Raw genomic sequence first — 12,895 nt, forward strand, 5'->3', positions numbered from 1 at the left:
GCCCGCCAATTCAAACAAACCAATCAGATTCCTCCATTATTAACATTTCTTGTGGGGCATATCATATTCACAAACGCTACATATTTCGAATTTCGAATTATGAATTCCAATATTTAACCAATCAGACTATTCAATAATTTACATTTTCATGCGAAGCCCGCCAATTCAAACAAACCAATCAGATTCCTCCATTATTAACATTTCTTGTGGGGCACATCATATTCACAAACGCTACATATTTCGAATTTCGAATTATGAATTCCAATATTCAACCAATCAGACTATTCAATAATTAATATTTTCATGTGAAGCCCGCCAATTCAAACAAACCAATCAGATCCGCCTATTATTCATATAGACTTGGTACATGTCGGAATAATGCATCTAAAAATTTGATGTAGTTGTATTTATTTAATTGTTATATGCTTTGGAATAAATCAGGAAATGAAAAATCTAATTGTTCCTAATTATTGGTTAATGTAGCAAACGCTCCCCGTGCACATCTTTAGACCTCATCAAGATGACTATTCAATACTCATGTGTACAAAGTCAATAGACTAAGGTCGGTACTAAGCATTGAACGGGGGATTGTAAGCACACCAACACAATAACCTAAGGTACCTGAAGCGACGTCTCTCGACACCCCTATACCTTACTTCAAAGTGTCGAGTCGTGGAGACCAGCCTATTTCACTTCAGGTGGGCAACAATTTTAAAAAAAATGCCTTAAAAATACAAGCACTTAAAGCTATCGCATGTAATTAAAAAATCAGCTTTAAACAATAAGTAATTAATTAAAAACAAGTATAAGCATCTAAAACATCTTTATTTAATGAAATAGTGTTGAAAGTAAAAAAAAATCACCTGTTATATTTGCTGAGAAAAAAATGCGTCCTTCGTGAAATTTGATAACTGCGAAAAGGGACCTGTTGCTTGTGTTTCAGTCTTTTAAAGCGTTGTATACGTGCTCGAGTTCTAATATTGGAAACCAATCAGATTCCTCCATTATTAACATTTCTTGTGGGGCATATCATATTCACCAACGCTACATATTTCGAATTTCGAATTATGAATTCCAATATTCAACCAATCAGACTATTCAATAATTTACATTTTCATGCGAAGCCCGCCAATTCAAACAAACCAATCAGATTCCTCCATTATTAACATTTCTTGTGGGGCATATCATATTCACAAACGCTACATATTTCGAATTTCATTTTCATTTTCATTTTCATATCATTTTCAAATCTCGAAAAATATCTCATCATCCTACACGACACCCTCCTCCGCAGTGACATCCTCATCCGCAGTCTCCTTCGCAGGAACCTCATACGCAGGCTTACCATCCTGCTACGCAGCAACATCATCCGCAGTCTGCCTCGCAGCAACTTCCTTCGCAGCGCCAACTGCGCTAGTATGCCCACCACCTTACCTACTCCTACAGTTCCACTGTACCCTGCAATGCTAAGTCTGTATCCATTTGCTTCGTCGTCATCTTCAAATGTGATGTATTCAGCAAATTTGGGACATTCGAACGCTTTATATCGACACGAAGTATAGCATGTTTTCCTGGAGCTGCCAAGCCATGTATTTGGTCAAGACCGAGCCAGAAATTGCCATCCAGGTTTCCAAAACCATGTTTATGCTCATTCTAGTCAAGGTTGAAATTGACACTGTCATCAACCCGTCTCTGAAAAACGGTCCAACCCCTCTCCATTGCTTTCCACATCACATCTCACTGCAAACAAACCGATTTCAGGACACGAGATTTGATAAACTTTGCTTTCTACTTGATTTTCTTTCAGGATATCTGGAGAATTGCTTTTTATATCTAAGATAGAAAATTTATCGAAATTAGATCACCATGTTTCACAAGCCACAGAATCAGGGGCGGTGAGAGTTTCGGGAAAGGGGGATTTGCCCCCCCCCAAATGCTGCCAAACAGGACTCAAGCTAAAGAGGACATCTACCTCTCCAAAAGTCTCTGTAAGTTAATCGGCCACATGCTCTGCGAATCTGAACAGCTAAGCATTAATAAATCTGAACACCTCAATGTAGCTTCATTTCATGGAAAATCGAGTTTTACGTTTATTCTACATTATACTTACGGAAGCAAAATGTGTGTCCGAGCAAAAATCTTAAAGTACTTTGACTTAAATAGTACATCTGATGACCTCTATTTGTTACAGCATATCCCTCACACTGGTACAGCATATCCCTCACACAAAGTTATAAATTTTGAGGGATGGAAGCACTGTCACCATCATTTCTTAGTTCTCTTTCTGTGAAGCATGCCCTAACATTCCATATCGATGTTATAAAACTTGGCCACAAAGAAGCTAGCAACTCTCTGCATCTTACTCAACTTTACAAAAGAAGCATTGATGCCATTTACGTTTGGTGTGCTCGTCAATATCCACACTTGGTAGTTCCTGTGGGAAGCAAGCTGAAAAACCTCTTTTTGGCAGAATGAAGTACATTGTTTTGTATCCTAACCCAGAATTGGTCTGTTTGTGCCTAATTATTGTCGATTATTCTAATTCTAATGAAACACTGACTTCGATCATAATAGATAGAATGTCAATTATGCTTCGATGCAAGAAATTTTATTTTTTCCACTAAAACTTTCTATCTTGTGAATCGATCTGTTAACATTGGTGGCAAGGGTGAGACCAAGATATAGCCGTGTACGTAAAATGTTTACTTGACACCAGGGGAACCAAAACAGAGCAGAAAGCCTGGGAGTGCCCCTGGGGTCTCAAGTAAAATTTGATAGAAATAGGGGCCATTGAAGCTACAAAAAATGTGGTCAATAGAAAGGGATGTATATTTGAAGTCCCAAAGGGGGCAAAAACCACTTGTTGCACCATTGCTTTACACGTCTGCTGAACAGAGCTTAAGAAAATCAATACAGCAAAATTGTGAAAATTTCGAAGTCGATGCAAGAATTTGAACCTGATAAATAAATCTTCAAGGTACGGCTTAAGTTAATTTAATCAGGTAAGGTCGAGTGCTAAAAAGTACTGAGAAAGTTCACACCATTGGCTCGCATATTATGGTACACTAGTGCACCTTCAGATAAAGAATCTTTCTCTCTTAAATTTCGTGATGTCATTGACTATTTTGTCATCCATGAAATAACTCCTATATCTTCCTTTAACTTTTTCTTAGAAGAGAGCTTTTTTCAAAATTGTTAAGTCCTCCTGCCCTGACCTGTTGCCACTTCCCGGTTTCTACATAACAGCTATTTTACTCCTCTTATGCCATATGGTGCTGACAAACTGGGAGCCCGTATGTGGATAGGAAAAAGGTGCAATTGAGGGGGAATAGAAGATGGGGGCTGATGTCTTCTAAAGTGCAGGTTTTGCGAAGTATTTTCTTCAACATTGCTGCTTTGACATCTCTGAAAAGCCAACCAATTCCTGCGCCTCTGACTAACTTGGTGTGATAAATCAAGAACTCTGGGTATAATGATTTCTGTCTGGGTATAAGGTATTTAAATCTAAGGTGAGTCTTCTGAATCTGTTAAAAGAGTTCCCTATAATGCGCGATATACACCTAAATAAACCCTGAAGGACATCGTGCGCCGTGGGGAGCAGAACTCATTTCTGTCTGCAGCCTTGGGGAATAAAGAACATCACCTATTTGATATTCCCAAAGGTAGTTGGAGGCAGTCTTGGTAGGAATGATACCCTTGGGACAATGCCTTGTCATGTCAATTTCAGTAAAACATCTAGATGACTATTGGATAGGTTAAGAAGCTGCAAAAAAACAAAGCACTTCTGCTAAAGCAATTGCACGACGTATGAAAAAGAACCATAGGAAGTGCAGCCTCTTCATTGTTCCTTCGCACACGAGTTCACTGGACATCAATGCTAGAGATCCAACAACAGGTTTGGCAGTACGGCAGGCTCAACAGAATGACAAAAGAATACGTACAGATGATTCATACAAAAGCAATGCATTTGTACAGAGGTGAGAGTGTTTACAGAATAAATACAACGCATATATATTTATACTTATATAATAATGTATATCTTGCGCAAAAATAATTACATCTTTGGAATGATATGGCAAGTGTATGGTGATGATAAAATAACGCAGGATATAATCTCCTTTATTTTCATGGTTATTGATGATACAAAAATTAAAATATTATCTACTCCATGCAATGTTCTGACTTATAATTTTCACCGTCAAACAGATTCCGGTCATACGGTCGAAGTCCAACGTGTTAGGCCAATTAGATTAAAGCAATCAGCCTAAACCCAGTCTGGGTTTGAGGAAGGTTGAAGACTTTTTTGACTCTGCAAGTTCCTCTTTAAAATACAGAGTTCATAACGATTTTGGCAGAATAAGCTGCTGCTGGGTGTTTGAGAGAAATCGTCAAGCGATTATTCAGAAGGATTTTCATGGGGCTATCTTACGATTGCAGAGGGGGGTAGGAGAAGGGTTGGTAGGAGAAGGGTTGGTAGGAGAGGGGTGGGGAGGAGAAGGGTTGGTAGGAGAGGGGTGGGAGAAGGTGTGGTCAGGAGAGAAGTGGTTGGGGGAGGGGTAGGTTGGAGAAGGGTGGGTAAGAGACGGGTTAGGAGTTAATGGGAGGGTAACAGAAGGGTAGGTTTGAAATGGATGGCAAGAAGAGGGGTGGGTAGAAGAAGGGTGGGTAGAAGAACGGTGGGTAGAGGAATAAGGGATTTGAGAGGTCGATTCCTTTCACTGATGCTGGTTTACATTGCCTTTCTATATATGGGGAATACCGTGGGGTGAAACATAACCAAACAGGTTTTCGGTTTAAAAGGATATTCTGAAATATTTTGAAAATTTCAGGGACTTTCGAAAAACATTGAAAATACAATAAACAAAAATTTAACCCAACGTACTGATAAAACTTAATCCACAAACATAACAAAGTTATAATTTAAAATTCGTATATACTGATTTATCATATATGTTATATATTACGGCGTTTAAACAAATTTAAAAATCTTGCTTTTCTACTTCGCATTCTCAAAAAGAATATGATATAATTATAATAACCCATTCACCTAAAACTGTAAACTGTTCGCCAAATAAAATTCTTCTTTAAATATTCAATAGCCTAGATGGAACTTAAATTTCTGTATACATTTCTCGCAAATGACGAATCAACTTAAAATTTTCGCGCATTTTTATACAGTTGTTAATTAAGCAAGTTAAAAATCTTTCATTGAATTTTCAGCTGGAGCTTGGAAAACAAAAGATTGGCTACTCATTCTGCCTGCGTGTGCACTCTCGTAACTCGATAAGGCTGTGAATTTGACGACGACGTCAATTCTAAGGTAACCATTGCAGTAGCTTTTAATGTCGTCACATTATTTTCTGACTCCGGGATGAAACCAGGTAGGCCATCGTTATCAATATAACAGTCATCATGATCACCATAATAATCCGGACTCTCTACTCGTTTTGCCGAGCCCGGTACCGTGATTGGCGTGCCCGGTCTCGATCTCTTAGAGTTCGTACTGGCAGACGACGAAGGGCCCCTGCTACTACTGTCCGGGGTAGATACCTCCGCTACCGGTGTTAGCTGTTCCCTACATTTTCTTAACCGGTGGTCGTATACACAGTTTTTGTGTTGGTACTTGCACCTACGGGATGCTCCGAATGGATTGCGGTATCTCTGCTTGCTTTTTCCTGTACGATTATTTGACCGCCCTGCAGACGGACTGTTAGTGTTCTTGTGCCAGCCTCTCGAGGTAGCCTGGGTACCATGCTGCTTGCTCTTGGCAGACAAAAACACAGGCTGCCCACCTAAAGTTGAAAGCTCGATATCACCGCTTCCTCTAGATCGCGATATTGACGATTCTCTGCCGTTTGCTTCTAAATCGTCGTTAAATCTTGACGGCTGCACAGTGCGATGTGTTACCTGTAATGACGAAACAGTGCGACCATGAAGTATTTGAGCTTTCTGCAAGGATTCAACACAGACTTGTATAGCAATGTTGCATGGCAGTTATTGGAAAGGGGGAGAGTGGAGAATACTGTTAACATTAATTGAAGGGAAATATTGGAGGGCAGGAAAAACAGTTTCAAAAAAATCTAGAACAATTTGGAAGAAAATTTGTGAAAAAATCTACACTGGCATCTGGAATTATGATTGTGGTTAAATAATAAGAGAAGCTAGGTGAAAATAGACAGGAAAGGACTAGAAAAAATGATGTCTAAAGAAATAGCATGGAAAACAATCAAAATCTTTTCATTTAAGGCTACATTGCAACTTGGATTGTGTTTCACATTGATTTGTATTTAGAATTACTTTTGTCGATATGCCAATCTTTACTTCTCACCAGAGAGGGTACGAGTATCAAACAAGGCTCTCAGAATCCGTTCTCCACAGAGTTGCATAACATTTAAATTCTCTACCAATATTCTAAAACATTTCAAACTTTATATTTATATACTATATACATGAACTCTATGAGGTGTATTGTAAAAATACCCTACCTCACAGCAAGGGCCAACAAAGGACAGCAAAACTGGTAACAGCACCAAACCATTTGCAAGGCCGATTACTATCATTGCCAAGATGAGGTGAAAAAAATACCTGAAAAATCATTTATCAAATATTTCAGAAAAAAATAAGTACTTTATATTGAAGACTCTGTAGAGATAATGAAGCAAAATAACTGGCACAATTGTTAATCTGAACAATCAACCAGAGGATATTTCGGCTGGGACTGAAATTTTCGGTTTAATGATAAACCTACACAGGCTAATAATGCAGGTCTAGAGTATGAACAACCAAAGATAACACTGGCCCAATCCCACTACGAAAGCGTGAAAACAGACCAAAGGATTATGACTAAACATTGTTTGGAAAAGCTAACGCACGCTTCCTCAGAGTTTACGCACATCTTCCAGTAATGAAGGAATACTTTGAGTAACACAAACCCGTGTGGGATTGGAGGAATTTCATAATATTACAAAAGTGGGATCTTTTTTAATGATTTAGTGTTTTGAATCGTAAACATGAAGAATATGATACATTTGCTTGCAATTTGAGTGCACGCAAAGTGTTACTTGATGTTTATTTGCGCTAAAAAGTTTTTTCGTTGTAATAGAAAGGCAATCAAAATTTGACAAACCTCACAACAAACTCGAATTCTGATCCAGCAAGGACTATGACACCGATAAGCGTAGACACAGCTCCATCGAAAACAGGAGCAAACATTTTATTTAATGTTTTTTGTGTTCTCTCGTTTCTGTCGCCTTTGGAGTTAAGAAAGGCCTACAGGAAAAGAATATTTATTGTGAACACGATTTACTGTGAAGACAGTATTTTGTTTTGAATAAAAAACAGAAACGCTTTGATATTCAAGCTGGGACATCCAAGGATATTTTTTGTCTTTAGGGAGAGAAAAAATAGGATAAAATGCAAAATTAAAATCACTCTTGAATTCGCAAAAAGAGTTTTCCTGGTACTGGCTTGACCTAGTCAAACAGAATCTTGAGCCGATTATTACGACCCGTTACATTTACAGTCATATTGTTTTATTTTAAACAATAAAGCTAACAACTAAGATCGGGAGTTTATACCTAACGTTGACTTCGATACTTTGCTATGTTATGATATATAAAATATTATAGAAAAATGTTAGCAGCCTTTATAATGTATGTAATAAATATCACATCTGTAAATGTAAAAGTAAACTTGACTTACTAAGCAAATATGTACTGTAAACTCTACACCAACCCCAACTGACATTATCAAGGTTATGGCTGGAACAGCACTTAGTTTGAGTGACAGCAGGCCCATGACTCCGTACAGCTCAAATGTGTTCATTACCAAAACTGCAACCTGTGATACGGAAAAATACATCAGTACTCGCACTTAAAGCGATAATCTTAAGGTGGTGAGACAAATCATCTTAGTTTTTAAGAGCCGCGTACCTCCAGGACAATAGCCAGTTATATTAAATCAGAATGATTACTTGCTTCTTCCAACATTAGCATTTGCTAACAATTTAGGCAACAAATATCAAGCCTGATCCACAATAGTCATTCTACATGCGTTAACATCTCAAAGTAATCCACACAGCTCCCTTGAAAATTGAGCTATCTGGCAGAGATTCTATTTAATGCTTGAATAATTTGGTAAATTAGGATGAGCCTCCAGGGGGTCTTTATCCCTATGCTCCCTAAAACATTTCTAAAAATCTCCCCTGTTCCCAATAATTGATTTTAAATTTTCCTTAAAAACATCACCAGATTTTGTCAAAAAGCTCCCTTTGACCCTGTCGTGAGAAATACAACGTACCCCATAGTCCCTTTTAAAAATACGACAGTTACCCTTGTTCCCCAAAAACTCTGGGAGGGCCCCGTAGTAAAGTGGTATGTAGACGATCCATGTTAGCAGATCACACTCAAGGTTTTATCAGATCATCCTCAATTGTCAGATATACTGTATGTACCTTAATAGGCCTTGGGCGTACAGTACGCGATGAATCGCGACTTTAATTAATAGTTATAGGCCTATGTCACTAAAAAATTCATAAACATGTAGCATACATCTGCAATTTTTGACTTACTACATCAGCTCAACGATTTTCAATATAAGTGTACGTACCAATAGAAGTGCCGCCCATAGGTTCATCAACGCGATCGCTAGGACTATCAGTGTTGACGCAAGTACAATGCCAACAGCCAACCAGAGATAACCATGCAGATAGATGTATTGTTCCCAGTATACAAACGGCATCCCAGTTGGGAAGTTTGGGAGGCCTTTATCTGCAAACTCTTGGCAGTGTTTTCGGACGACCTGGAATGATAAACGTGCAGTTTTAGATCTAGCAGCTCCTGATGCAGTGAAAACTCCTAATAATGAAAATTTCAAAGTAAGAGACGTCGAAATTGGACAAACGCTTCTATTCAGTGATCAAAATCTTCTATCCTTGACAATTACCTTCTACTTTTAATAAATACCCTAAAATATTAAGAAATACAACGACTTTCGTGTTCCAGCAAAGCTATTTCAAAGAAACTGAGAATAAAGTGAAAAGTAATCGATCATAGAATAAACCACAGAGTGTATCTTCTTACTGGTCTCTGGAATTATACGCACAGCCTCTTATTTACAAGTGCCTCGAACATCTCAAATTGATCTGCTAACATTGGTTAAAATAAGTTTTGAGACAAAAAAAATGTGTTCACATATGCACCAATTTGCCGGTCAGATGCCATACCTTTATTATTCTGAAGAAATCTTCAGTTGTTCTGATATCATTCAAGTAAAATGGCATCAAAGTTAATTTCAGTGGATTTGCCTTCGGTACAAAGAGGCCTATGGATGAAAATATTGCACATGATCACATGATCAATAAAAATTTCTTTGTCATCAATATAATATATAAATGGTTATTATCGTTTATATCAAATATCCTTAATCGACAGATGCAAGAATGACCTAAACCATTTATCAATCAACTATTGGCCGATCAACTATTTGCCAATCAACTATTGGCCAATTAACATTTGCCAATCAACTATTGGCCAATTAACAAGCGTGATGCCACTCACATGAAAACTGATTGGCCAATAATTTCTTATTTCAAAAGAATCACTAATGAATCAACATCTGACGCTGTTTTTATACCGAAAGGCCGCCGGTTGACACATGTTTACAAAACAAATTGAAAAATTGGCCAATAATTGATGACAGATGGCTTAAGCCACGTTAGTATCTGATTGGTCTCTTTAAGCCTCCTTTTCAAGAGAAAGAGATCCAGAATTCCTAAGAATGTATACATAATAAAGGTCAATGCTAAGAAAATAACTTAGCGTTTGAGATTACGGAGTCTATATAAAGAGACTACAAATGTTTAAAGTTAAAAGCCACAGTTAAGTAATATAAAACATGTAAAGCTGTTGGGGATGTTCTATTCCGGTAAATATGCTATTATCCTGGGGATGTGATCTCTCGGGTAACATTGTAGGCTAACTTTTGCCCTGCTATCTGAAATGCAAAAAAGAAGTTGTTCGCCCAATAGCTCGCGACACTAAGTTAAGAACCCTTTTATAAGATATTTGATATTTCGGTATCTATACATCAGAAGAACCTACAGTTGCTCATGGTTGAAATTTACAAAACAAGGAATCACTTGAATCCCTCGTTTATGATGGAAATTTTTGAGGAAAAGGCAATGCCGTATCAACTAAGAAGCTCGAGCAATTTAAACCTACCAAAGTGAGAACCACATGCTATCGTACAGACACCGTAAGGTTTATGGGTCAAAGAATATGGGCAAAATTACCTATAGAAGTGAAAACTTTAGTCACTTTGACTGTTTTTAAAAAACATCTTAAGAAAACAAAATGCAAACATTGCAACTGTAGGATTTGCAAAACTTTTATATATGGTTTAGGATTTTTGTAATTATTATGTATTTCCTTTGTATACATCTTTTGTAAATAGTTGGCCTTAATTAGCTTTTATTTTTAGCTATTTCGAACAGCCAACTTTAAATCAAAGTATTAATAATAATAATAATAATAATGAGGCATACGACTATATTCACTTACTCGAAGATGACAGAGTAGTTTGTCTATAAGATCTGTACCCATCTGGCGGGGTGGGCTTCAGGTGGCCCTAGAATAAAAGATAGCAAATACTTGTTTAAGACTGTCTATTTGAAGAGCCGTTCGTGTAACATATTAATTCGTAATATACACAATTCGCTTTATTACTCAAAGGTAACTTAAGAGCACGGGCTTAAATGAGAGCTGTAGGGCAGTGCTCATGGCGAGAAAGCTGGCAGATTAAAATGTTACAGAACAAATAAAGGCCTCCAACTTAAAAACCAATGACAAATTAATTAAATTGGTTTAGATCTTCTGCCGGCGTTGCATACAAAATTCATAGAACTCTTTGTGGGGCCAGAGTATGGATATGAGCCAAACCAACCACAGGTCCTAGTAATACACCTAAATACAGTGGATTCAATTTTTGGGAACCCTGGTTTGTGAAGACGCCTGTGGCTGCTCTGCTGCACACCACAACAGAATACTGAGCAATTGTAATCGATACATTGACAAAGAATTTGGCAAACTTGACCCAATAATGCATGTTTATGAAGCATCGATAGAGAACCACGTTCATTGGACCACCAGTAATAAACTACGTGGTCTGCGTTGATGGTGCACCTCATAGGATAACGGGATCAATGGTAGAGACATTGCTATTAATATCTTGCCCCTTGGATATTTCTCAGTGACCCGTACCATATTTCACTCTCAATGACCTAGTAATTACACTTCGATCTATTTATTGGCTACTGTAGTTAAATCATTTCCGTAGGTCTCCATATTCAAGGGTCAAGTAAGGAAACCAGTGTGAAAAGGCATACAGTGGCTTGGTGTTCCTGCCCTATATGTAAAATCCTCTTAAAATGTTCTTAATGTGTGAGAGCTTTTCATTCTTCATCACTGTTTAATGCCAGCAATTCATATCTCGTGAGAATGTTATCTATATTTAAATCAAGTGCCAAGGATCTAGAGTGAGTGAGTTTGAAAACTAATTTTCTATTGAAACCATAGTATATCATTTGGGTGTTAAACGCCAATACGCAATCATTCTGATAGTCCTTTGAAACTTCGACGATTTCCCTGGCCATTATTCTAACGGTGAGTTTGTGAATCGTCTCTTCAAAAATTCATAAAAAAATTTCCAGGGCAATGGACATACATGAGACATCCAATCTACCATGCTGTCTTCGTTAAACCAAGAAGTCAGATAGTGATAAAAACATTTCGGGTAGATTATTCCATTTGCATTGACCATCCTACCATGCGGTATCTGAAAATAAGTACGATATATGAGAAAGCCTCGAAAAATAAAAAATGTATTTCATTAAATTACACTGTTTAACACGCACGAGAAAGTCTGATTGTTCGAGAAAGTCAAAACTATATTGGTAATTCAAGCATCAGCCCGAAACAGTAGTTACGTGGAGTTTGTATTAAATGTATTTAACGAATACCAGAAACGAATTCATGCTTGCATAATGAGGATTACTGCTTCTCTTGTCGGTCATTAATTGCACCATGCCGTATAGGCAGAACTGTACATGTTCTTGATGTAAAGAACAGGACGGTTCTAAGTTGCTACTACGGGTTTCACGATTAGACACGATTGTGACAGCGACAGATGACAGTGAAAGATGACAGATAAAGAAAAGAAGGAAACAGCAAGTTGGTTAACTTCAGCGAAATAAATCACTGTTTGATTTTAGTGGTAATGCTTGAATTGATTGTCGGGCCATTCATGAAAAAGAATGTGTTCATTCGTTTTATTTTCACTTAAGCCTGTACAGAAAGCTCAGATACATATCAGTTTGGACTGCAAAACGGCTAAATTTACAGGGCCTGTCATATATACACCACAAAATGGCACCAACTCCATTTGAAACAAATGTCGATAAATGCTTTAGCTTTGTAACCCAATTGAGCCCATTCGACTGATTCTAAAAATAATCATTTGGAAATGTGATGTTAGAGAGGGTTAACTTCCAAAGATCTATTTCAGAACTATCCATTCCTTAAAACAAGGTTCCCGAAGGATATCTAAAGGGGTGCTGTATGCTATAGGTAGGTACTACAATAACGCAAGCACTCACCCGTGACAAATTCCTTTGATTGGCTGAATTGCATGAGAGCCCGATCAATTTGTACCCAAGTATAGCCTCCCGTGAAGCATTGACCGCCCATCCATCTCGATTCAGACGATTCTCTTTCCATTCAGCATCGAAGGCATTTTGTAACCCTGTTTGGGAATAGAAAAGATATGAACATTGAGAGCTGTCATTATTAAGTTGATAACGCTGGGGTATTATATCATACACAGCTAGACTAAAATAGCA

General features: G+C 37.7%; 1 protein-coding gene across 1 annotated transcript in view; it reads right to left on the bottom strand.

The window, feature by feature from the left end:
• Positions 1 to 3,934: 3,934 nt before the first annotated feature.
• LOC135695076 (protein patched homolog 1) overlaps positions 3,935 to 12,895 on the bottom strand; it is a 33,513-nt gene continuing 24,552 nt past the window's right edge. The window contains exons 17-25 of the mRNA XM_065214031.2: positions 12,653 to 12,798; positions 11,722 to 11,832; positions 10,560 to 10,626; positions 9,224 to 9,321; positions 8,608 to 8,799; positions 7,702 to 7,839; positions 7,127 to 7,269; positions 6,486 to 6,585; positions 3,935 to 5,907 (exon numbers count right to left, since the gene is read on the bottom strand). Coding sequence (XP_065070103.1) covers positions 5,251 to 5,907; positions 6,486 to 6,585; positions 7,127 to 7,269; positions 7,702 to 7,839; positions 8,608 to 8,799; positions 9,224 to 9,321; positions 10,560 to 10,626; positions 11,722 to 11,832; positions 12,653 to 12,798 — 1,652 coding nt within the window. The 3' untranslated portion in view covers positions 3,935 to 5,250. The remainder of the gene's footprint in view (positions 5,908 to 6,485; positions 6,586 to 7,126; positions 7,270 to 7,701; positions 7,840 to 8,607; positions 8,800 to 9,223; positions 9,322 to 10,559; positions 10,627 to 11,721; positions 11,833 to 12,652; positions 12,799 to 12,895) is intronic.

Source organism: Rhopilema esculentum, chromosome 8, assembly GCF_057945365.1.
Source record: "Rhopilema esculentum isolate cy_ngs chromosome 8, ASM5794536v1, whole genome shotgun sequence".
Taxonomy (NCBI): Eukaryota; Metazoa; Cnidaria; class Scyphozoa; order Rhizostomeae; family Rhizostomatidae; genus Rhopilema; species Rhopilema esculentum.